General features: G+C 38.3%; 1 protein-coding gene across 5 annotated transcripts in view; it reads right to left on the bottom strand.

Annotated features, from left to right (window-relative positions):
* LOC146652528 (dystrobrevin beta-like) overlaps positions 1 to 25324 on the bottom strand; it is a 49511-nt gene that overhangs the window by 20581 nt on the left and 3606 nt on the right. For 2 of the 5 annotated variants that reach the window (XM_085382741.1, XM_085382745.1), the window contains exons 2-10: positions 15415 to 15466; positions 9781 to 9872; positions 9546 to 9626; positions 9070 to 9283; positions 8863 to 8948; positions 6723 to 6877; positions 6445 to 6544; positions 4777 to 4943; positions 1647 to 1771 (exon numbers count right to left, since the gene is read on the bottom strand). In XM_085382741.1, coding sequence (XP_085238867.1) covers positions 1647 to 1771; positions 4777 to 4943; positions 6445 to 6544; positions 6723 to 6877; positions 8863 to 8948; positions 9070 to 9283; positions 9546 to 9626; positions 9781 to 9871 — 1019 coding nt within the window. In that variant the 5' untranslated portion in view covers position 9872; positions 15415 to 15466. Of the gene's footprint in view, positions 1 to 1646; positions 1772 to 4776; positions 4944 to 6444; positions 6545 to 6722; positions 6878 to 8862; positions 8949 to 9069; positions 9284 to 9545; positions 9627 to 9780; positions 9873 to 11761; positions 11831 to 15414; positions 15467 to 19503; positions 19661 to 25324 lie in introns of those variants that run through there. The other 3 variants (XM_085382742.1, XM_085382743.1, XM_085382744.1) reach the window with 3 other exon arrangements.

Genomic DNA, 25324 nt, shown 5'->3' with positions numbered 1-25324 from the left:
ACAGCCCAGCAGGCGTTTAACTTGGGCACAAAAAAATGAGCAAATCAAGGCTTTTTTGGAAATAAATTCAATGCAAAAAATCAAACAATCTTCTTTTTAAGCAATATGAACATTTTACACACTACAGAGGTCTATTTTACAGGGTAGATACACATGAATTCAATAATATGCAATCCAGTAATATTAACATTAATCATACAGTCATCATTTTTTTAGCTTTATTCACACAGATCTCCTGTAAGCCTATTATGTCAAATCTAGAATAAGTTTTAGAAATAGTTTAAAGGTCGTTAACGTTACCATCACACAGTTTAACTGGCACCAGGTTCAATACTTACAGTCCAAAATCATAACCAAACTATACAGGCACATCAATTAGATTGATTAGTAGTGAAGGGCTCTCAATATGGAAGCTCAAAAGCGCCAAAATAAACAAATGAATTGAAAATGTTAAACATACATGTATAGATTGGTTAACTGACACTTTTAATTTGCTTCTAAATTTACTAGATTTTGTATTAATTTTTTTATTTCTTTATTCCCATGTTTTAAATTTTCATTTTATTTAGTAACTTTATTTTCTATAAACATTTTTCCAACAATTTCTCTATTTTCTTTTTGTTTTTACTGTTCAACAACAGCAAAAAACTAATAAAAGTAAAAGCATTAATAACAACAACAATACTCATGAGAAGTCAAGCATCATTTCAACAGACACGTCAACCATACATACAACACTGTAAATCAATTATCCCATTTTCACCATCGTTTGAAGTCTTATGCAAAAAAGACAAAGCTAAACAAAAAAAACCTTATCTTTAAAAGCTCAGAAAGGGTCAGATTAACAGAAATGTTTCCACTTTTTTGTAAAAATCAAGGGATTTATTTCGGACCAGGTAACTCCAGTGGGATGTGTTCCAATATCATCCCGTGCCATCTGAGTTTTACGAGAATAGTGCATTTTTCTTTGTGCAAAAATCAGAAGATTAAACCGCTTTCTGAGATTATTTTTTTGCATGCATGTATTTGGGAGACCAATGAGAAGTGACACCAAGTAAAGATCAATTGCGGTTCCTAAGATGTTCCTAATTTAAAAAAAAAAACAGACTGATAAAAGGTGGTGTGTATGACTGACAGCATTTATTTTTTCTCCTGCATTTATGTAAAGCATGTAACAAGGTTAAGTTTACTTAACATATAGCTTTTTAGTGTGTATCTAATCTAAAATAATAAGGTCAGTACTGTCATACAGGCCAGTAAATGAATCAATTCATACAAAAGCAAATAAATATAGAAGCATATTATTATTATTATTATTTTAAATACTTTGATATTTTTGTTGGCACATGTAATGAAACTTATATACTTTGTTAGTTTTAGGCCTCCATACCTTGAAACTATCACTGTAGGTTAAATTAACATTCTAATGAGGTGAACTGAGTGACAGGATAATTGGCACCAAAGGGGACATAATAGAATAGAATAGAATAGAAGCTGAATCCTTTTGTGCCTCACTGAGTAAGACCGCACTGATCTGACAGGAATAACCTGCATTATTAAAAAGCAGTTGTTGAAAATTTCAGTAACATTTAGCTTTTTGATATTTGGTGTAATAAATGTGTGAGTGCTGGGAGGTCATATCGTACATTATGTTGGCGAGGTTAAGGGTCCTCTCGGGTTCTTCTGGGTAAATTGGGTGTGGCGGCTCCCTAGACGACACGCATCCCAGAGTCCTGCTCAGGGCTCGACCGATCTTTGTCGCCGGTGACTTCTACACACAAAAACAAACACACAAGCATCAGTTTATGAACCCACACTGCATGAATGCAGTAGATGTGTGAAGCCCGTTTTAAAGAATCAACTTTAGCACTTATCGAAAACAGAGATACCTGCTAATTACTGCTAACTAAACTGCAGCACAGACGTAGTGAACAGACTGCTGCCCTTTAGCTAATCACTCACTTGTATATATGTACTCCCAGTTTCCCTTTGTTCACTGCCAGATCACTTTCTATTCTTTCCATTTAAGGCTTCTAGTGATTTCCATTGTTGTTGATCCTTCTCATGTTTCTTGTTATTATCTGTTGTGTTCACTTGTTATCTTCTCATGTATTGCCCTTGTACTGGTTTTGAGTTTCTGTAGTCTCCCAGGATTTGTGTATTTCCTGTCTATGATCTCTGCCTTTCTGGGTTAAAGATCTGGATTTATGGGCATTTATTCTGACTCTCTGTGTCCTGCTTTTGGGTCCTTCTCTGTCAGCCCTTACGCCACTTTGGTGCAATTTCTAGACTACCACAGTGCAGCTGTGCAACTTATTTGACAGATAATTTAATGAATCTCAAGGACTTTACTGTACGTGTGCATATTTAACCCTTCAAACGCCATTTTTTAACCTGAAAATGCACTGACACTTAACTCCTGAGCACAAATCTTAAAATCAGGCATCTGTTTTCCCATGAACCACATTCAGGTTGCTGCTGTTGGGTGTCTTTGTTAAAAATAAAGAAAGAAAAGGACATATACTGAGAATAAAATGAAGCACAAAGCCCAGTCCTACAGAAAATCACATGTAAATATATGTAAAGCCTGAGCTACAATGAGTATATAATGTTACATGATGACAGGCAGGAGCTGCACTAGTTAGAGGCTTTAGACCTAAAACTGAAACATTAACAAGAAAAATTATGCCAAAGACTTACTGATGAATAATTCAACAACTATATCTTCTTCTATTAATACATAATTTCTTCATTAAAACATTTATTCCTTCAGGCTAGAGCAACTTTTATTTAAATTATCCGATTCACTTCAAATAAATACATCATGCCTGAGTATGAAGCTATAAATATTTGGGTATGTATACACTTGCATTTAGCTACTGACCCTTTGCCCACAATTATCAAGGTGTGTTTACAATGTGTGCTTTTATTTTTGAAACCAATTACATTTCCCAGGAGGCTATGTGACTGGTTCAGGTTGTTTTATACCAGAATGAGGGTAGAGCGAGTACGGCTAGAACAGGGGAACAGTTTTAACACCTCAAATAACTTAAAAAAAACAAAACAATTTTTCTTTGCACGTGTGTACAAGCATCATCTTTGATTTTGAGAAATTCATAGCAGGTGAAGTGTGCACCTGAATGTTTCTTTCAAATTGAATAGATCCTTGTGTTTGTATCACTGAACTTAGAGCCTGGCAACTCCATATTCAAATTCCTTTTCCCACTAACCCTCTAACTACGTCTCCAAACTGCTCAACCTGAGCTGTCCCTCCGCTGTACTCATTTTCAATCGCGGTCACTCCAAATGAAAACCTGAACATCTTCAGCTCTGCTTCTTTATCAGTGCCACCATCTCCAAACCCTACATCGGATCAAGTCTCACTACCACCTTGTAAACCTTTCCTTTTCTTTTTGCTGCTATTATTCTGTCACAAATCAGCTCTGACACTCATGTTTTTACCCTGCCTGGACTTTTTCCTTCACCTCTCTTATGCACTGTCCATGTCTTTAGATGTTTGACCCCAGGTATTTAAACTCATCAACCTTCACTATTTCTACTAATTGCACATTCACCTTTTCCACCTGTCTCGCTCTCATTCACACATATTTCATTCCTCTTCTCTCCAAAGCATACCTCCACCTCTCCACCTGCTTCCTACTCTCACTACAGGTCGAAATGTTGTCTGCAAACATCATAGCCTGCAAACAACAAAGGGCTCAGAGTCGATAGCCAATGTAGTCCACTCCCACCCTGAACCCATCTGTCCCTCCGGTCTCACCACCGTCTCGCTGTCCTCATCCATGTCCTGCATCATCCTCGTCCCTCTCTGGCACTCCCGACTTCCTCACGTAGTACCATTTATTAACAATTTACATATTTAATAAATAATTGACAGGACACTGAGTGGTCTCGATTGCGATATGTCAATTATGATACACGATGGATTCAAGCTCCAAAGAATACCAATGCTCTAATGGACGCCACAATTACATTTGTGCCCACTGTGAATTTTAATGTTTTAAAATGCTATTGTTATGTAGTTGTAGCCTCCAGTGTTATTATGTTGTTGTGGCAGGGGTGTGGTCTCTGGCTCTGCTGCAGTGGAGGGGTGGTACGGTAATCTCATAGGGTGGTGCCGGGAGGTTGGAGGGGACAGGTGAGAGGGATTGCAACTAATGAGCTCTCCCCCTTATTAGTGTCTGGAACCGGGAAGGAGTGGTGTGTGTAGTGTGGGAAGGCACTGGAAAGCTGGCTTCCCAGTTGAACACAAGGTGTCGAAGTAGTGGAAGACACTGTTTTTCAAAATAAAGGTGCTACGACTGACACTCAAACACTGTGTGGGTCCTGATCATTTCACAGTTGTTTTAAATATTTCTCAAGAGGGAAAAAAATATAAATATAATGAAATACAATAATTTTGTATTTGTAGTCATTTGCAACTATTTTACAAATGATCTGTTTTTTGTTTTTTTTTAACTGTTGCTCAACAAATGAAATTATTCACTGAAATTAAATATTTTTGCTCAATGTTTTTCAGCCAACTGTGGAAAACATTAAGTACTTATAGGCATTACTTATTATTACTTTTACAGTGCGCAAGGAAAGGAAACATCACATGAATTATAACTTGTTTTCATTCATTAGCTTATGTGCAGTAATGGAAAGAGGTAAAAAAAAAAAAGTGTCCCCGTTGTACTACAAATGAGTCCAGATGCGCCTCCGCACAGCGAGAGCCCCCTGCTGTGATGGATGAGTAACCGCTCCGTGACTCACCCAGGAAGAGTGCTCCTTCATCTGATGCTTGTTGCTGTGCGAGCCGCTGGTGTTGCCACGCCAGAAGCAGTTCTGGCAGAGCTGGTAACCGCGGCAACGGAGGCAGCGATAGCGGAAGCCCGTCATGCCGTTGCTCCGACAGTAAGAGCACGAGACGGGATGATAGACTGAGAGAGGGGAACAAAAAAAGCATGAGATTGAGAAAGAGAGAGCACACTGTACAGTGGTTTTTATTTTCATATAATCAGTTATTACCACAATAAAATCCATTTTACATCCAAGACCTGACTTTACAAAGAGTGCACAATATCTAAAGACACGATAAAAACATAAGGGATGACAAAGGGTTCTTTGCACAGTGGAGTGGAGTGGAACACAGTGTTTTTCTGTTCCCATGCACTGATGTGAATCACCAGCCAAATCTGTGGCTAATTAACTTTCTGGATACAGAACATTGATTGGCACTAACAAAATTACCCTTTTTTTAAACAAAAATACTGTTTCCACTTGAGGCAAGTAGCAGCACTTTTTAGCACAATTCTATTTTTAATTTGTACAAACATCTGAGGAGAGATGAGGGTGAAACAGGGGACACATTTAGCATAATTCTATAATTTTGGCTATTTCCCCTCCAGTATTTAGCTATCTTAGTTTGTTCACACGGTCAGGCAAAAGGTGAAACGCGATGTAAACTCAAAAGGTTTGAATGAATTCTGATAAAACTGAGTCTAGAGTTGAGTGGAGTCGTGTTAGGAATCCATTAGATTTCGTCTTACAACCACCAAACAAAAAAACCCTTATAGCTTAGAAACTATGGTTCTTACAAATGTAGCGTTTATGGTCAACATATAGAAAGTAGCATATAAAGATTTGACCTCTTCTTCAAAGTCAATCGATTGATTTAAAGGTTAAAATGATAATAATGCTATACAGAGCTATTTAAACCTTTTTGACAACATATATTGTACTTTAAGAGGCTTGTAGTGCAGTAAAAGTACAGTACATATAGGGAATGACATATGGAGATTCTAAATATTAGGTTACTTTGGACCTCTAACCTCAAATAAGGTCAAATTCCATAAAATGTATTTTTTAAATTATGCTTAAAAGTTGCCTACCTTTATTTATATTGGCACCATGTGTGAGATGATATACTGGTTTAAGGGGGACTCAAAATACCCCATTATCATTTGCATCTAAATATTATGTCACATATGACCTCTGACCTCACTTTTGCGTTTCTGTAAAAGTCTTTCTTTCAAAATGACCTCAAAATATTGTGTAATCATGTTTTTAAAGGAAGTATTATAAAGAGAAAGAGAATAATGTGCCTAGTTAGTTAAAAATATGCAGCAGAATAATATTGTATAATAAGCTCAAGTTCTTCATTTCCAGTTACTTACAAATCAGTGCCTATTATCTATTACCTATTCCGACATATTATATATATAATAAAAATAAACGTGTCATTCCACCATTATCTGACTTTTACTGCACAACAAACCTCTTAAAGTATGTTTAAAAACAGAAAATAAAATAAATATATGTAAAATGTAATACTGTTCTGTTAAATGTAAATACTGCCTTGGTGAAGGGTTGCAAGTAAATTTCTGCTAATAAACCAGGTCTGCTCTTAGAAAGTTTGCATTATATCGACAGTGTCTGTACCATGCTCCACATTGGCCAGGCGGTGCATCAGAGGCAGCCAAATGAGACACTGAGGAGGGTCGGCCACGATGTCCAGGAACATGTTGAGCATCACTCTCTTCTACAAAATAAGAGCAAGACTGTTTATGAACACAGAACCAACACAGAGGCTGTTTCGTCCTTCAACCAGTTAAAATGAGTATGAGTCTGTGTGTTTGTTTGTGTTTGTGTGTGTGTGTGTGTGTGTGTGTGTGTGTGTGTGTGTGTGTGTGTGTGTGTGTGCGCGCGCGTGTGTTTACCTGTTGGGGGAAGCAGGAGCGTGCTAAGGTTTGTGTGTAGCCAAAGGAAGGCCCTTCATATACGGCAGTGGGCAGCTTGAGAGCCTCCCTCAGAAATTGATCAAACTTGGATAGTACCAATACACCGTTGGAGTCAGATACCTGAGAAAACACATCTACACACACACGCGTGTGCACACAAATACACACAAAATGAAGAAGGCAGCTTAAAATACTACATGTCCAAACCCCAGTGCCTCCCTTAACCTTGACTTTAACCAGTAAGCGTGGCAGATTAAACCAGTGAGTGTCATAAAAGCCAGACTCTCAGCTGAGTTTTTGTTTAACTTTGGAGCTTTTTAATTTAATCTTAAATCTAATTTAATTTTTAAAGCATTTTTGAGACTTCAAAACTTCTTGAGTACAGGTGCACATGATATTTTCAGGGTTTTTTTTTTCTTTTTTCTATTGCCCACTCCATGTAATTCGAGTCTGTGACATGGACAATTTTCATAGTGTGAAGGTAAAATTGGTCATGGCTTCATTAAATTTACTAAAGTTCTTTAAAAAAAATCAAATCAGCTGAGTTTGATTAGGTTAGCAGGTACATTTTTGGAAATTTGACTGACCCTAACGCAAGTGAAGGTAAATAAGCATAAGCAAACAGCAGCACTGATATTTCTCGTCCACCAGGTGGCGCATATGCAACATATAAACAGAATAAAAGATTTCCTGTAAAAAACAAATATAACTACAGGTAAATTGTACCAAAGCTTGTACTAAAATGCTTTAGGCCACATCGAGGATATGCTTTTTACAACTTAATAAAGTTTTCTGAAAGTTTAGTGAACCATCCACTTAGCAAAAACAAGTGCAATCACCAGTCTGTGCACTCACAATACGAAGATGAACATCTGCATGAATTAACCACCTTACTTTGATGTGTTGTGACAGACCACAGGTAACACCTTTGTCAGTGATCCAGATCTCCAAGTTGGATAAAATTAACATTTTGGACAACCACTCTTATCATGCAATACTTGTTGGCACAAACTGATGCAGTTTTTTTTTTTTTTTTTTTTTCATTTTAAGAAACCTTCTCCACCCCTGTTTTAGGATTTCATCATAATATAAAAAACTCCAATTTATAAACAAAAAAAAAAGTATTGTGTTAAACTTTAACATGACTGTGTGCACCACAGCCTGAAGAAAACCTAGATAAAATTCAATCAGCAATCAGGTCGACCTCTCACAGTGAACATCATTTGCTACAATGACAGTTTGCAGCTGGAAATAAGATTAAAACGATCCAAATCATTCAGAAAGTAAATGGGTATCGACTCTATATACTCTGCTGTTCCTCTTTTTTTAATCTTTGAATTCAGGTGTTTTCAGTCCCACTGCTGTAAGTGTATTAAAAAAAAAAAGAGCTCATTAAATTTGAGCATGGTACTATAATAGGATGCCACTGTTGTAACAAACCTGTTTTTAATCCCTCCTCAAAGTGGCATCCTTGCAAAGTGAAAATGTTTAAGATGCACAGCACCTCAGTTATAAAGTGTCAAACCACTTGTGGTTTATGGTGCATAAAAGTAACCAAGGCTCTCCCGACTCTGCAGAGCTCCAAACCTCCTCTGTCATTAACATCAGCACAGGAACTGTGCACCAGGAGCTTCATGGTATGGGTCACCATGGCCAAACACACAGTTCCACTGTACAAACTGGCAGATTAAACCACAATAAGTGATCAGGTTTATGCAGAGCAGATGTACCCTTTATCCATCAATATCACATCTGTGTTCTGATTCGTCTCATATTGCTCTGCCTCTCTTTCCCTCAGTCTCTATTTTACAGGGTTTTTGTATAGTTTGAATTTTTATTTGTTCGCTTGTTTTAATATGTCAGTGACTTCCCCCCACGGTTTTCTAGGTTTTCATGTCATGGGCTGTACAAAAGAAACTGAGTTGACTCATATGTAGCACATGGCAGGAAATAGCAAGCACACTGAGTGACGTTCACACTACTATAAATACTGTGGTTTAAGCAAACACACATGTGCTCCTCAGTCACTAACAATAAACACACCAAACTATTACTGCAGATTGGAGTAATAATTATGATAATGATTCGTGTCTGTTGTGATGTATCGACTGGTACTCACAGCGGAGTTTATCCACCAGCTTCCCTCCACACAGAGTGGCCAGCATCGCCTTTACAGAGAAAACTGTCAGACGGCTGTCCGGCTCACTACGGCACAAACAAAAGCATGTGTGATGACATTTGTGAAACTATGACAAAGACACTCATTTAAAGGCAACAACAGGATGTGGATGGCCACATCTCACTGTTGCCACTTCCTAATCATTACCACTCGATGGCAGCCAGTAAGAACTCGACCAGCAGGACGGTGCTCTGCTGCGGGTTGATGGTGTGTGTGGTGGGCAGGCGTTTGCTGAGCTGGTTGAACAGAGAGGACACGAGGTTCTCCAGTCTGGTCACAGAGATGCCAGCGTTCAGCTCTACTGCGTTTAGACCCGCATCCCGCACCGCTTCGATCACATTGTAAATGTCAATGAGATGCACTGGAAGAAGAGGAAGGAAGTCAAAGTATTTAAATTCTTTTTAACTTTAAGAATCTTATCGTTTGATAGGTGTTGAAAGATGTGCAATGCTTCACTATTTACAATAAAAAGTAAGATTTTGATCAAATTTTTCTGCACTCATTTTATTATTATAATAATATGTCACAATGTAAAAATTTTCCCTTTTACATCAGCCTAAACTGACACATGAGTATTTTAATAACGCATCTTTCTGTTGTAAACGAGGCCAGTTCTGACTCACAGTTGCATCTCTTCTGTATAAATCTGAGCTTGCAGGCTGTTCGATATGTTGACAGATAAATGGCATCAAAGTTCTGCTCCCCTGTCAAAAGAAGAAACACAGCATCAGTAAATAGCTCTCCTCAGTCTCAGTGCAACTAGTGTGATCTATTTAAGAAGGTATATTTATTTTTAAGGAAGCGTTGACATGGTTGAAGAAACATTTAGGAGTTAAACGAAGGCTCAAACTCGCTCACCGAGCTCCAGGAAAATCCGCCTCTCCTCTGCTTGCGCCGTTGCTGGAGCTCTCCTCCCTCTGTCTCTCTGCCCCCCCTCCTCCATCACCATCCTGCACAATACACACAAAACATTACAATAAATGCTCAGTACACAACAAGGGTTATAAAGGGTTTAAGTTTTAAACAACAAAGAGCTACAAAATCGGGTAACTCACAAGAAAAACGAGATAATTAGCTAAAAGAAAATCTACATGAATAGCTAATGAGGCTTGTTTCTGCTACTGAAAAAAGAAAAACACATTTTGCCATCTGCAAGTAAAAATTTCAACTTGACAACTCCAAATTAATTGCCCAATTTTTAGTAAGTAAATTTGAGTAAAAACTGATTTAATATTCTGAAATTTTGACAGACTGCAAAGAAAATATTTCTTTTCAGTGGACTTCTGGCCAGGTGTTTCTGCTATTCATGCCCTGGAGCATTTCAAATAAATAATCTGACAATATATCTTATGGTAAAGACCCAGAAGTTTGTGCAACTATTGAGCTTATTAATAGCCCGTCAATAATACACAGATATCTGTGTCAATGTAATGCACCTGTACATGTTTAACATACATGTTTAACATATACAGGTGATGCTGACATCACGGTGTCTTGCAAAAACATGAATGGGCGGATTTTTAAGAACCATTTCTAAAGATCAGAAATTGCGTCTTTACACTCTTTACACCAATTATCTCTTTTTTTTAAAAGATCATGTTGATACATTTAATGGACTTAAAAACTAAATTAATTTAAATTAACTGCTACAGTGTATCAGAGTGCTCTCAAAGCTCTTATTTCTGATTTCCATTGATGTTCTTTCTTCTGCGTTTTGAGTTTATGTGAATTGGTTTGAACTCCGCACATTTCTATATATGGTCTTCACAGAAAAACATTAAACAAAACAACATCATCAGGGTTCTTTTTTGTATTAGACCTGTTAGAAAACTAAGTCTACAGGAAACAACTGGTTTAATATAACGAAATACTGTAACTTTACTGTGTACACATGCAGACTCATGCAGACACTCCCAGCTGCAAACAAAAACTAGAGCCAGACAGTCAAGTTCAGGGCCACCAGAGGATGAGCTGAGAGCTCGGTAAATAAACTTAATAACGAGAGCAGCTGATGAAACCTGAGCTGTAGGCTGGCACTGAACAAGGACAATTAAACAAGGATTAAACAAGGATACAGAGGGAAGAGCGAGGAAGAGAGGGAAAGAAAGAAACAAAGAAATTAAACAAAAAGAACAAAAGACATGAGGACGTAAAAAGGAAATAAAATAAGGTGGAAAGAAAGAAGTTGTCAGGTAACAAAGAAATCACCAGAGGTCAGGGTCACCATGGCAACAGTTACACTACACCACAAAAGTGAATCACACACAAATATTTGCATTCCCTGTTCAAATGTGACACACACACACACACACACACACACACACACACACACACACACACACACACACACACACACACACACACACACACACACACACACACACACACACACACACACACACACATTCCAGAGAGGATTTGAAAGCTTCCCAGGAGACTTCATGCTTCATTCAGACAAAAGAAGGATCCCTCCTTCCAGTTAGTCTCTCACACACATTTACATGTTTATGCAGCAGTTAAAACTTGCTGTTTCAGTGCTACTTCTGTCTCACACAGACTCAGACAGGCTGATATAAGTTAGTCAAGTATATGTGTAACTTGCAGCCCTTGTAAGACACTGCCGTCTTTACAAGTCTGTTAAAGTGACAACATTCTGTCATATAGTGTTTGAGTGATACCAAACATTTCAGCTTAATGAGGTCAGAGCTTTCACAAGTAATCCCCATGAGCCAAAAGCTGCTCTAAACCCTCCTTTTCTCTGCTCTTAGCTGTGTATGAGGTGAGTGAGAGGGCATAACCTTTAATAGGGTTATCTCAGATTCACAGAAACCACACCCACCTGCTGATCAAACCTTCTGTTTACAAGGTGCAACCAATCAGAAGGAAGTTTTCCAAAAGGGAAGATGATCTTTAAAAAAAAAAAAAGAAAAAAAAAGAGGTGCTAGTGTAAGATAAATAAGAATTACTTTCAGACTGAGTCATGCAAAGCTACTCGAGCAGATTAAAAAAACAGAACAAAAATGAAAATAGGCAGAACCGTTCCTCGCTCCTATCTCTACTAATTCTGGACACCAAAACTGGGGCTGGCCCTCTTTGTGGCGTTGACAAATTTTTAAAGCATTTTAGTGCAATGTCTATGGGCTCACAAAATGACCATACCCTGGATAATCATCCTTAGTCACAAGGGGTCACCAAATCAGGTAGCTCTGCATGTTTGAGTTGGCAGATTTTTAATGCCAGATACATTTCCTGACCCAACCCCAAAGAGTCCCAGGATCAAACTATGGGTCTTACACTTGTTACACCATACTGTAAACCACTACACTCTGGAACAACTTCATTAATACGACCTAAAACTAGTGACAAAGCCCACAAGTCGTGAGGAAATTATTTACGAGGGCCTGAGAGTGAGGAACCTAAAGGCTTTTTTTACCCTGTAAACTTCTATACAAACAGACCTATTTTTCTCTGCAACCACAGGAGTCGCCCCCTGCTGGCCATTAAAAAGAATGCAGGTTTTAAGGGACCGCATTAGCTTCAGACTCTGTGGCTACATCCCTTTTTACAAATTTCATAAAGTCAATGGATGCATGCGACAGCAGAGTGTAGTTTGTGGAGATCACATGGTCCCAGAACAAACAGATGAAGCTATTAAACGTGTTCAGTAAAATCTGGAAAATCACAAATAAATGCATTAACAAGCTGACTCATGCCTTCACCTGATTTGGGGCCTGAGGAGCCATTCAAAGTAAGCAATTTTGTTTTGGCATCTGTTCCTACTTTGATAGAAAGAGGGTAGACCTTTATAATTTTGTTTACTACTGCATGACAAATGCACTAAATCCCCAGGCGGTCCAACTGTGTATTTTGTCCAACCAAGAGTGAAATTACAAAGTTATTTAGTGTCCAATCACATGTAAGAATGTGCGACCATTAAATTTTAAGCATCTCTGCTTGTAAAATGACTGTTAATTGACTCTCAAAGTAGCATATGTTTAATTAACCTCTTAATTTACCTCAGAAATATCTTTAGCTTCCAATATCCAAGGGCAAGGCGCCTGAATCGGTGGCTGTTGAGGGTAAATTAAAAGTTTAATGACTTCACTGAACAGATTTTTTTTTTCACTGGTCACAGGCATGAGCCAAAAACAGAACTGTGACTGTTTCCAAAAGTCTCACCAGCTCCTCAGTTACCACAGTGGACTCTCCTGGTGAGTAAACTGTTATTTCCAGCCTGGCCTTGGTGATAACTACACCCTGTCTGTCTGTCTGTCTGTCTGCATGTATAAAGCTGACACAGAGGAACATTTGGTCTGTGAGCTGTGCTTCCTAATTTAACTCTAAAACCTTTAAATCATCATAGATATAATTATGCTTCCCACAATTAACCAAAACTATGCAAAAAAAAGGATAAAAATAGCTTAGCTGTTGTTTTCCTAATCACTAGTTCAGAGTACAAAGTTAAGTCACAGGGAATCCACTCAGATTTATTTAAAACGAAACTCTGATATCAAACAAACTTTCACCCAGGTCACTGAACTCGTGTACTCGCAGCTGCCTAAATAAGCCCGACATCATAAAATAAAGGCTGAATTAAATACAGTAGGCTGGTGGGTGAAACAGTTCCAGCACTATTTGTGTCAGGACCCCTTTAGTCAAAACAGGACTGCTATTTCCACCTGCAGTGATTTATATTTCATGGCATGGCTCTGTTTTCGGACCTTCCCACCCTTCTATGTGCATGCATGTGGAGAGTAGCAGCATCAGTAACAGAAACTATGACGTTGCTTCAGGCAGAAATAGCATGAAATGGAGGTCACAGGTCACCTCTGGTTTAAAGGGGAACTATTATGCTTTCCTTCATTTTCTGTCAGCCAATATTATTATTACAAGAGCATTATTCTAAACAGTGACTAATGCAAAGGTACTGAAGTGCTAATTTATGGGCTAACACTATCAGATTCAGCTGTGAGAGGTGTGGTGGAAGATAGAGGATCCAAATGCAGTGGTAGGCAGAGGTTGAACATAAAGTTAAGACTCTATTGCTTAAAATGAACAACTGTCAGTCCAGAAACAAAAAGAGGCACTAGGAAGCACTGGGAAAAACAGTAGGAACAGCACAGCTAAGTGGGACAACTCAAAAAAGGGCCAGTGGAAATGATCACAACAAATACACAAGGTGATGAGGGAAGAGGAAACAAGAGGGGAACACGGCTAAAGCTAATCACAGAAAAATCAGACAAAGGAAGTAAACAAAATGGCAAAATAAAACAGGAAATAAACAAGTGGAACATCACAGAGACTTGACACAAAAGGGCTGAACACGAGGGAAAATGTAATATACAAAACTAGGTACCAAAAACAAAGAAGCTAAAGTCATGGTGGATTACTGCTGAAGTGGTCTGTTTGCAAAATAAAAGTGTCTTTACAGTAAATACCTGTATTACTGATTTGTAAAGCTAAGTGTTGACTAACAGAGTAGGGGCTCTCATTACCTTACTTTGTATACTTGAACTCCTAAAGTACAGGGGGCGAGAACTTAAAAGAGAAGAGACCTGGAGAGTATTTACAGCGGCTCCTTTTCTGTGTGGGTGGAGATGCACATTGGTGTTGCACCCTGGTGTTTTATTAGCGCTAACATTTGCTGAGCTTTATGGAAACAAACACATTACTCTGAGCACACACTCTGTATCCTAGTGGTGATGTATGTTGCTAGGACTCTCCGATGACCCAAAGAAGAAATACTCACTACTGTCAGGCTTCATAGGCATGGCACAGACAGTCCCAAAAGGGAGCCTTGCTCAGTGCAGGGATCAAACTGCTGACAGCCTCTACCTCCTCAGCCCTGACTCACCGCCAGTTATCTTTATTGGTAGTTGGAGATCAAAGTATAGGAGTAAACAACATAGAATAGTCCCAGAAGTCAAGTAATATTCCTACAGAACTCCATCGAACCATACAACATTTTAAATTTACCTCATAATTCTCACCACACCATCAGTTTTGGTTTCCTTGAGACCTCTCTCTTATTATCCTTGATTTTATCATCAACAAAACTGATGTTTTCCCGCTAACAGAGACCTGGTTAAATTCTGATGACAATTCCACTGAGGACCAAAGTTGATTGGTTCTTTTGACATGACATCACTATTGCCATTTAAATCCCTCTTAAACACATATTTTTATTATTTCCATATCCTTACATAATTTTTATTAATCTTTTTCTTTTAATTATGTTATATTTGCTTTTTATTCACTTGTTTTACATTTTTTATGTTATTTTAATTAATTTTATTCCTATTTCCTTTTTTATCGCCTCTTAAGTGTTTATTTTCCTGTTTGTTTCCTGCTTTCTTCTAAAGCACTTATTTTTGAAAGGTGGAATAAAGATGAACTTCATTACTATTATCACCATTATATGAGTGTGTGTGTGTGTGTGTGTGTGTGTGTGTGTGTGTGTGTGTGTGTGTGTGTGTGTGTGCGCGGTCATACCTCTCTGTGTCAGGGGGGTCACACAGGACAGAGGAGTCTCAATAAAGGTCGTCTAGCAGAGAGACAGAGACAAGAGAAAGGCAGTTTGAGTGTTTCCAGCCTTTCAAAGACTCTTTGAGGACTCACCACACCTCGAGATCCCTACACATTAGTTGGAGACCCGCACATATGTTTATACTCATCTACAATCACTCTTTGGTCAATTTAGTTTATGATTTGAGTTCTGACAGTGCTACTCATCAGCCTCCCACTAGACACACATATGGATTTCAAAATCCTATGCCGCCTTGTTCTCAAGTTATCGCATTCACAAACATCCACACCGCCTACCCGGGTGGCTGATGACAATACCCCATCAGCCCTTTTACAGCTGTGGGGTAATAAAACTTTTCTTAGCTTTTCATTGTTTTTTTTTAGTCCAAATGAACGGCACCTTCCGCAGCTTATATACCAGTGGACAATCTCCATGCTCTTATGTTGGAAGTTTATTGCCCACTTACGAGCCAACTGTAGCCCCTCATGTCTTGTGTTTCATAACTGCTGTGCGGTCACTTTTCTACCATTCAGCTGATTGAGCCCTGGCTCAAAACTCCCCTCTGGGTAGGAAAGTGCAATTTGTCCACATATAACTTTAGCAGCGTGTTTAAAGCAGCGGTTTAAATTACTTTGTAGAAGTCCACACATTTCTCTGTTATTTGATTAAGAAAAATAGATTTCATGACTTTGGCCAACTCTCTAACCAGAACCTGCAGCAGGTGGAAAACTGGTTAATGACTATAGAGCTAAACGACGACTACAGAGTCCATCCCTGGCATGAGAAACTCAATAGTGTTTGAGCTGATTACAGTGCTCTGGTATTTAATTGTCACAATTCCAGAGTAGATACTTATTAAGATAACTGAATGGTACAGTGTCCTCCACAACAATGTTTCCACCACAAGTACAGCCCAAATCTGAGCGAAACACTGATTAGAGCAGGGGTAGGCAGATTCTTCTTTTCACAGAGGGCCAGACTGAGAAAATGTTGGCAAAGGGCGGAAAAGAAACTTGTTGAAATACATGGATTTTGGTACACATGACAGACTGTTTTAAAGTAAGTCTTAGTAAATAGTTAATTCATTATTATTCATCTCTCCTCCACAATGTCCTGTTTCCTACCTGTCAAGCCCAGAGATCACCACCCCTACCTGAGCCTGGTTCTGCTAGAGGTTTCTTCCTGTTAAAAGGGAGTTTTTCCTTCCCACTTTCACCAAATGCTTTTTCATAGGAGGACGTCTGATTGTTGGGGTTTTCTCTCTAATATTATTATAGGGTCTTTACAATACAAAGCAAGTTGAGGCAACTGTTGTTGTGATTTGGTGCTATATAAATAAAATTATATTCTGGGTCTTTGTTCTAAAAACCCAAGAACTTTGCATTAGAAAAGGTTAATTTTTGTGTGTCAGTCTGGTGCACAGTCAGCCCTTAATAAAATGACTGAATAAAACATAAGCATTTACAGACTGAAGTGATTAACAAATAAACGGTCATATTTATGGATACGAATTACTTACACAGTACAGTTAACTCAAACTTTTAATATTGTCACAGAACAGACCTGCACCACTGCATGAGGGAAAGCTCGGCCAAAGTTTTAGCCACAGTGAAGTGTATGTTTTCATCTTCATTGATCTATTTACTACTGGACAAGTTCTATGCTCTTATTTTGAAAGTTTAGAAACTTAATGAAGAGACAGCTGATGCTTTCTCTGTTATTTATAATCACAAAGTATATATCAGTAAGTATTATTATTCTATTTAATAACTTGTTGGTGTGTGGCTCTTTTGGTGCACACATGCACACGACATTCGCTGCAGGATTTGGGGAAATTTTAGGGAACTGATTAGTTTTCCTTTGTCCCTTTCCTTGTACCCATGTATAGATTAAACCATACTTTTTCATTTCTCACGTTGCTGATCTGCATGCTGAATTTATAAAACTAAGACTCGACACTAAATTAATACCATACTCTCTTCCATATTCTCTAAGAGCTGGAAACAAAGCATCATTATTTTTGACTGACGCGCTCCATTCCTTTGTTAAAAGCAACAGTACATGCTGAGTGCTTCTGCACCAGATAATCTAGTGTTTTATAGACAAATATAAGAAAAGACAGCAAAAACCGAACAGCTGCCAAGTGCCAACAAAACATAACTATAATGACAGGCTCTCAACAGCAGCAGAGTCAGCAATCCACCCACAACAAAGAATATTATTTCTCTGGTCCTTCATGCCCCACCACTGGCTCCCACAAATAAACACTGCCCCACAAATATTGTCCAATAAAACTCTAAAAGAAATATGTGAGAATGCAGGGAAAACAGTTTAAGGCAAGTTTCACACAGGATTTTAAATCTTTCTCCACAAATGTAGATGGTCTGAACTGCAGTCGTAGCACTAATCAGCTATTAGTTGTGTATGTGAACTCTGAATGCTTATTTTGGTTGTTTTAAGCACTTTCTTAACGAACTCTATACAACATTCACTGTATATAGTTTCAGCTCCTGTATGATGTGAGTGGATTTCCCAAATATGGTCATTTAAGACAAACAGCTCTGGCTGTGCCCACAGACGCTCCACCCACCTGACTACTGCATCGCTCTATGGAAGCTTGCATATATAATGATATAATAATAATAATAATAATAATAGCCATCCTTAAGTCCAAATTTCGAAGTTATATCTCAAAATTTGAACTTAGTTATCTCAGTTTGAGATAAACAGTCAGTAAGTCAAAATTTAAGCTGAAATTTTGAGATGGCAGTATTTTGTTTTCAATGGCAGAAGCAAGCATCCAAACTGATCAGAAGGCATAAAAACAAAAAACAAAAAACAAAAAAAACAATCATAGTGACATGCTGTCTGTTAGGAGCCATGCATTTGTTTTTGTCCTTATCGTTCGTCCAATCAGATAAATTTTCATGATCACACAGTATGGTGCAAAGTCTTATGATTGCAAAGACTTCCACTTAAAAATCAATTTTAAGTCCATTTTGCAAATTATGGTCATTTACTGAGTCATAAAGGAGGAGTACCATGTCAACTTTATTTATAAAGCACTGGAAAAATGGCAAAAGCAGATAAGGATAAACACTGTACACAACATAATGTATACAATGAAAACAACTTAAAAAAACCAATTATAATTAAAAACAAGTAGGATCATCGTCTCATGCTGAGTCAAAGGCCAAAAAGTATAAAGGCGCTTTAAGATGAATTTTTAAAATGGACAATGTAGGTGCCTGTCTAACGTACTAGGCAATTTATTCCATAATCTAGGGGCAACAGTGAGCTTTCTCTGAGCTTTCTTTAGATTTCTGTATATGCAAGAATAACTTTTCAGATGATTTAGCAGCTCGGACAGGAGTTTAAGTAAAACAGCTCAGAGAAGAAGACTGGGGCAAGACCATTTAAAGATAAAAAACAAAAACAAGAACTTCACAAGGACATGCAGCAGCATTTTGAATCAGCTGGAGACGTGAGATGAAAGACTGGCTAACTCCGAAAGAAACTGACCAACAACTTGTCAGTCACAAGATATTAGCCAATGAGCATGCACTGACAGATCCACCCCTCGCTCATCACATCTGGTGTCAAAAAACACTCTGGTGGCTAAAAGCTTTGAGCTTCATAACCAATGGGTAACTTCATCCATCTTTTGTACCGCCTACGAGGCTGCCTGTGTCTTTATAATGTTAGCAGAGTAAATAACCAAAACAAATATAACATCAGAATTAACATTTTAAAAAGCGATACATGCCAAGAACTTTGCACTCGATGCATCTTTAGTGTGCCACGTATGTTGTCATAGTGTGAAAACTGGGCGTTGCACCAGTGCTGACCACCCAGCCAGTGCACCTGTTCATTAACAGCTACCCCCCCACACACACATACACACACACACCACCTAAGTACCTCATCAAAACAGCAGTTACACTTTTACAGGCTTAACACGTGAGCATGACAAATGGTCCTTGAATAAAAAACAAACACACATGATATTCCCTCACACAAACACCACTTTCTCTTTCACAAACACACACACCTACCAGTTTAAATACCAAAAATCCCTCTCTTCCAGCACCCACGCGCAATTCACCGCTGCGATCTGTGCGTGAATCCAAAAGCTAAAACTTTGACACGACAACACCGATACAGAAACGGGCGTTAGGCAGACACGGTGTTGTTTACCACCCTTCTAACACTGCACGCACACTATACATGCCACATGACCACATTACCACTTGCAGCTGCTCACTATTCTCACCGACTGCCTTGACAGGACATAACTAGTGTGCGTGTCACACATGATGAGCTTACAGTAGTGCATGCTGCAACTTTAGACACTGACGTTTCTGAAATACCTCCGAGCTCCATTTATCCTCTAAATGACACGTCACTGTAAAACAGGTGAGGCTTTTTGGCCAGACAAAAAAATAAAATAAAAGCTCTGCAGTATTTTTCTAAATTAATTATTTAAAAGTTCAAGTTTCACACAACTGAGACACTTGAATTTTTCTGTGGCTGAGTGCATTAATGGCTGGTTTGGCTCAGTCTCAAGGGTCCTGAAGCTTAATGGCGAAAGCTTAATGGAGGCCAAATAAATTGTCACTTGGTAGCTGTATTTGTACTAGATTTAGTATTACCCTGGATCAGAGATGGGCAGTAACGCGTTACTTGTAACGCGTTACTGTAATCGGATTACTTTTTTCAAGTAACGAGTAATGTAAGGGATTACTATTGCAAAAACGGTAATTAGATTACCTTTACTTTCCCGTAGGAACGCTGCGTTACTGCGTTACTAAAACCGTGAACTTTTTGCGAGAATGTCTCATGACAATGACGCAAGCGAGTGCGACGGCTATGGTAGCTCGTGTGTCAACAATAGAAAACATGGAGCGAGGGATAGAGTACGATCGTGCAGCATTTAATACTTGGAAATACCGACATTATTTTGAATTTGACTCTTTAAAAAGCGACAAAAACATAAGCGTACGTTGTACACTCTGCATCGGAAGAAAACTTCTTTCTACGTCGAAAAATTCCACTTCCAACCTGAGCAAGCACCTAGCACGCTGCCACAAGAATGTTAAATTGACAGAAAACCCCCAGGATCCCCTCACTGACGTGACCGCTGTGGCTACCACATCTACTTCCACCGGGCAAACCTCAGATGGACCCACTCCTGCTAAACAGGTTAAACTAGACGTAAGAGCGACAGGACTTAGTGCCGCTGAACTGAAGAAGCTTGTCGCTGCCTATATCGTCGAGGACATGTTGCCGATTTCCACTGTTGACTCTGAATCATTCCGACGCATCGTAGAAAAAATACCAACTAAAAGTTGTGTCAAGCTGCCCCAGAGAAAGTCATTTGTAGGATACCTTGAGAGAGAATATGACAAAATGAACTCTAACTTGAAGGCTACACTCGAAGAGGCAGAGTTTGTTTCCACCACTGCTGACATCTGGACGGTAAATAATAAAAGTTTTATGGGTGTAACAGTTCACTGGATTAATTCCACATTACAACACAACAAGGCCGCTCTAGCATGCAAGAGAATTAGAGGCAGCCATACCTATGATGTAATTGGAGCAGAGATTGAAGAAATCCATTCATCATATGGACTACAAGGCAAAGTTATTGCCACTGTAACGGATAATGCATCCAATTTTGCCAAAGCATTCAGAGTATGTCAGCCCTGTCATTTGGAGTCTGAATCTGAAAATGAAGAAGGTGATGACGAGGAACCGACCTTTACTGATGTCATAGAAGCTCTTTCAGCTGCATCTGGTGATGCACAGTTCAGCCTCCCTCCACACTACAGATGTGCATCGCACACAATTAACTTGATTTCAACAAGCGATGTTGACAAACATCTAAATTCCTGTGCAGACACCAAGGCTGTATATAGGAGTAGCATTGCAAAATGTTCTGCTCTTTGGACTAAAGCAAGTCGATCAACATTAGCCTCTGAACAGGTGGAGGAAGTCAGTCGGAGGAAACTAATGGTACCGACATCCACAAGGTGGAATTCCCTGTATGAGGCCATTTCTAGAATCATCACAATTCCCTTGAATGAACTTAATCCCCTGTGTGTAAAACTGGGAATCAAGTGCCTTAATGAAAGGGAGTACCAGTTCTTGAAAGAGTACTGTACTGTGATGAAGCCCCTGACAGTGGCTCTGGACATCTTACAAGGGGATGAGTGCACCTACGGGGCTTTACTGCCAACACTCACAAGCCTGATGTCAAAGACCCTTGCCCTGAAAGATGACCTCTCTAGAATGACAGCCAGCCTTCCAGATGTCATTGTAAAGGTAAGATTATTATTAATTGCTTTGGGTGGATTTGTTAAATTTATTATACCATTCACAGTGGGTGGATGTTATACTTTGTTTTAAGCAGTGGGTACAATTATTAAAATGATAGAATAAAAGACCAAGTATTCACCCCTTGTTAAATATCAGGGACATTGATCATCATTAATCATGAATATTAATCATAATATCAACAAAAGCCTCAGCCAAAGTTAAATCTCATACAGTATTGATAATAGAAAATATAGATGGTTTAGAGCTGTAAAGCCCACAAAATATTGACAATAGGTAATTATACAGTAAAATAATTTTATTCTTAGTTGCATCATATTGTATGTTACAGGCCATCAAGACTCGTTTTGATGCTGTTCTGGACAGCCAAGAAGGACTTCTCGCAGCGGCCACTTGTCCCAAGTTTAAACTTCGTTGGCTGAGAGATGAGCGTAGGAGAGAGTATGTGAAGGAGCTCCTGATAACAGAGTGTCGTAAAGCTGCTCCTGCAACTGAGAACACTAATGTGTCCCAAATCCCAGCCAGCCCAGCCGAAATGGACTTTTTTGAATTTCAGAATCAGCCCACAGAAAGCTTCTCAGCAGAAAAAGAAATAACTGACTTTTTAAGGTCAGGCTATGAGCTTGAGATTCTGAATCAGTTCCCAAATCTCAAAAAGATGTACATGAAATACAACAGTCCAACTCCATCCAGTGCACCAGTGGAACGGCTGTTCAGTTTAGGTGGATTGGTGCTTTCCCCAAAAAGGAACAGAATGTCTGATAGAAGGTTTGAGAAGCTTCTGCTGATGCGATATAACCACTGTTTCAGTCCAAAAGAAAACAATAAAACATAGGTCTTTTTCAGGGTTGCCACAAACTGAGACTGGATTAACAGCCTGAATGTAGCATGCAATAGCATTTTCTGTTTTTGTAATCTCAATATTATGCCTCTCTGCACTTTACCAACTGTTAAAAGATGTTTTTGTTAATTTTATTTATTTTATTTATTTATTTTTTGCTTTATTTATATGAAAAGATGTGTGTATACACAAAAATAATTTATGTTATATGCTGGAGTATGCAGAAATACAGTTTAAGCCTTTATTTTCTTAAAATATGGTGTAATGTGCAGAAATATGTTCAAATGTTAAACAAATTTATTAAAGTCAAAGACTGTTGAATTTAATTTAATTTTTGTTTGATGCACTGTTTATAAAGTTAAGATTAAAAGTAATAAACAATTTTTTAAAAAGACACTTTTCCATTTGATTCACTTTTATATGATGGATTATGCAGAAAAAATAGCATTGGCCCAAAAGGTCTATTGCTTTATCAAGCATTCAGGTAGTGTATCATGTTTTTTAAAAGTAACTAAGTAACTAAGTAATTAATTACTTTTGAAAACAAGTAATCAGTAAAGTAACGGGATTACTTTTTTTGAGAAGTAATCAGTAATCAGTAACTAATTACTTTTTTCAAGTAACTTGACCAACACTGCCCTGGATCTACTATGCTCAGTCCCATCTCCGTATTTTTATTCTGTGACTCAGCTAAAGAAGCTTTACAAGAGTCACAGTTCAAAATAAACCTCATTGGCTCCACTTTAACATCTCTTCCCCCAACTTTTAGCTCAATATTTCACAAACTGCGGGCCGTGAAGGGCCAGTATCTGCAAAGTATGGAGTGAAAGTAAGTTGACTAAAATACTGAAAATACTGTGGCATTATATACGTGACAGAAAATAATGTATAATGCTTAAGAGGTGGACTTTAAATTTTCCACAGTGGGGTAGTTACAACTTCTTGCAATTCTCTTCTAATATGTGACACTACAGGGGGAAAAATGACATCAACAAACCCATCAGTAAACAGAAGTTGATCATTTCTAATTTGACAAGTTCCAAATATTTTACTTTATTCCTCAAAATAATAACAAAAAAAGATTGCATTTGTCATTTAAATACCTTGACAACTCTAAGAAAATAAAAAATAAAAAAACCAAACAAAAACAAACTACAAATCAAAACATAGACTCCACTAATGCCCTTTCTTAGGGCCTTTTATTCTTTAAGGGACACTTTTGATTGCACTGAACTGAAATCAAAACTCTCCCCGCGTCTCCAGCCTCTCCCCCGTGACCTTCAATCTCTAAGCTGCAAAAAGAGACAGTCAGACTGACCCTGCGCAACCCCAGGGCCGTCGCCAGGCAGGTAAAAACAGAAGCAGCACATCTCTCATTTCACATTTAAGATATACAGCTAGCATGCCACGGCTGTCTGGAGGACTGACAGAGGAGGTGCATGTTCTGATCTGCAGATATGAAGCGATTTACTGTAAAGAAAGTTTGTTTTTTAAGTTTGTTGTAGGGGTTATTGAGCTGTTTAATAGCTGCATATCAGACAGTATTTAATGCACTTCTTTGCAACAGGTGACAGTAAAGTAAGTCTGACAAAACAAGTACAGTCAGGTTTATAAGTATTAGTAATTTTGCCTCTGTATACCGCTGTGGTTAAAAACATTATGAATTACAGCCATTTTTAAACACAGTGCCTCATTTATGGATGATCTAATTTTATTTAGAAGTGTGCAGCAACTCTGCTGTGGCCAAATTAACCCTCATACAAAATATTTTATCAGAGTACCCAAACATATTTTTCACAGAAATACCATTTTAATGGCTGAGTTTGTGTTTATCATACCTGTACTGTTTCCTTTATCCATGAAAGCATTTTAAATTGTTCTAAATTTGATTTATTTAGACAATCTTGGTCTGTTGCTTCTTTCTTGTTTCAGTGATACTAGAAAAAACATTTTACAAACATTTAAAAAAAAACATGTTTGACTGGATTATCTGATAATAAAGTCATCAAAGTCAGACTGCTTTTGGATTCAGACTAATAAAAAATCTTGGTAATTTGTAATATTTAAAAAGTTCTGTGGAGAATCACTGAAGTAGTAAATCTTGCTACTCTAGTTCAGGCCACAGTTGACTTCAAAACACTGCAATGTGGTAATAGCAAATTGAAAACTACTATAGAACAAGCCTTTAACTTTAGCAAGTATACATATATTGCCACTCAGATTTTCATGATCTTCCTACATAAAATATAGACCGACAAATTCACATGAAACTGTTTTTTGTTTTTGACTACATGACAAAGATTTGAAGATAAGAAGAAAAACACTGAGAAATCGAGATCCACCAAGAAGCCGGAAGGAAGCAAACGGTGAGAAACAAATGTTGCAAGCAACAGGATGACGAGGCCGGAGAAAAACAAAGTGACAGAGATGGGAAGTGAAAGTTGTGTCTCAAGACAGCACAGAGACACCAGAGTAACACTAAAAATGTTCAGTTGGTGGGACAAACAGGCAGCTCCAACCGTGCAAACTGTAGTGTCAATCATCGCGGACTAACTATTACAGGAATTTAAAACAAGCTCTTATACAAATTTACTCCTAAACTTGTAATTCTGCACTGAAAACAAGCCTGTCATTACACTGCATTTTACTGCACTGCTGCAAGCCATCAAACTCAGAAGCATCAAGCATGCCTGAGAGTA

The sequence above is a fragment of the Rhamphochromis longiceps genome, linkage group LG15, assembly GCF_057381845.1.
Source record: "Rhamphochromis longiceps isolate RC_006_pf linkage group LG15, R_longiceps_female_GT1.1, whole genome shotgun sequence".
Classification (NCBI taxonomy): Eukaryota; Metazoa; Chordata; class Actinopteri; order Cichliformes; family Cichlidae; genus Rhamphochromis; species Rhamphochromis longiceps.
Note: the sequence above shows the minus strand (reverse complement) of the source record. Positions and strands in the feature narration are given on the sequence as shown.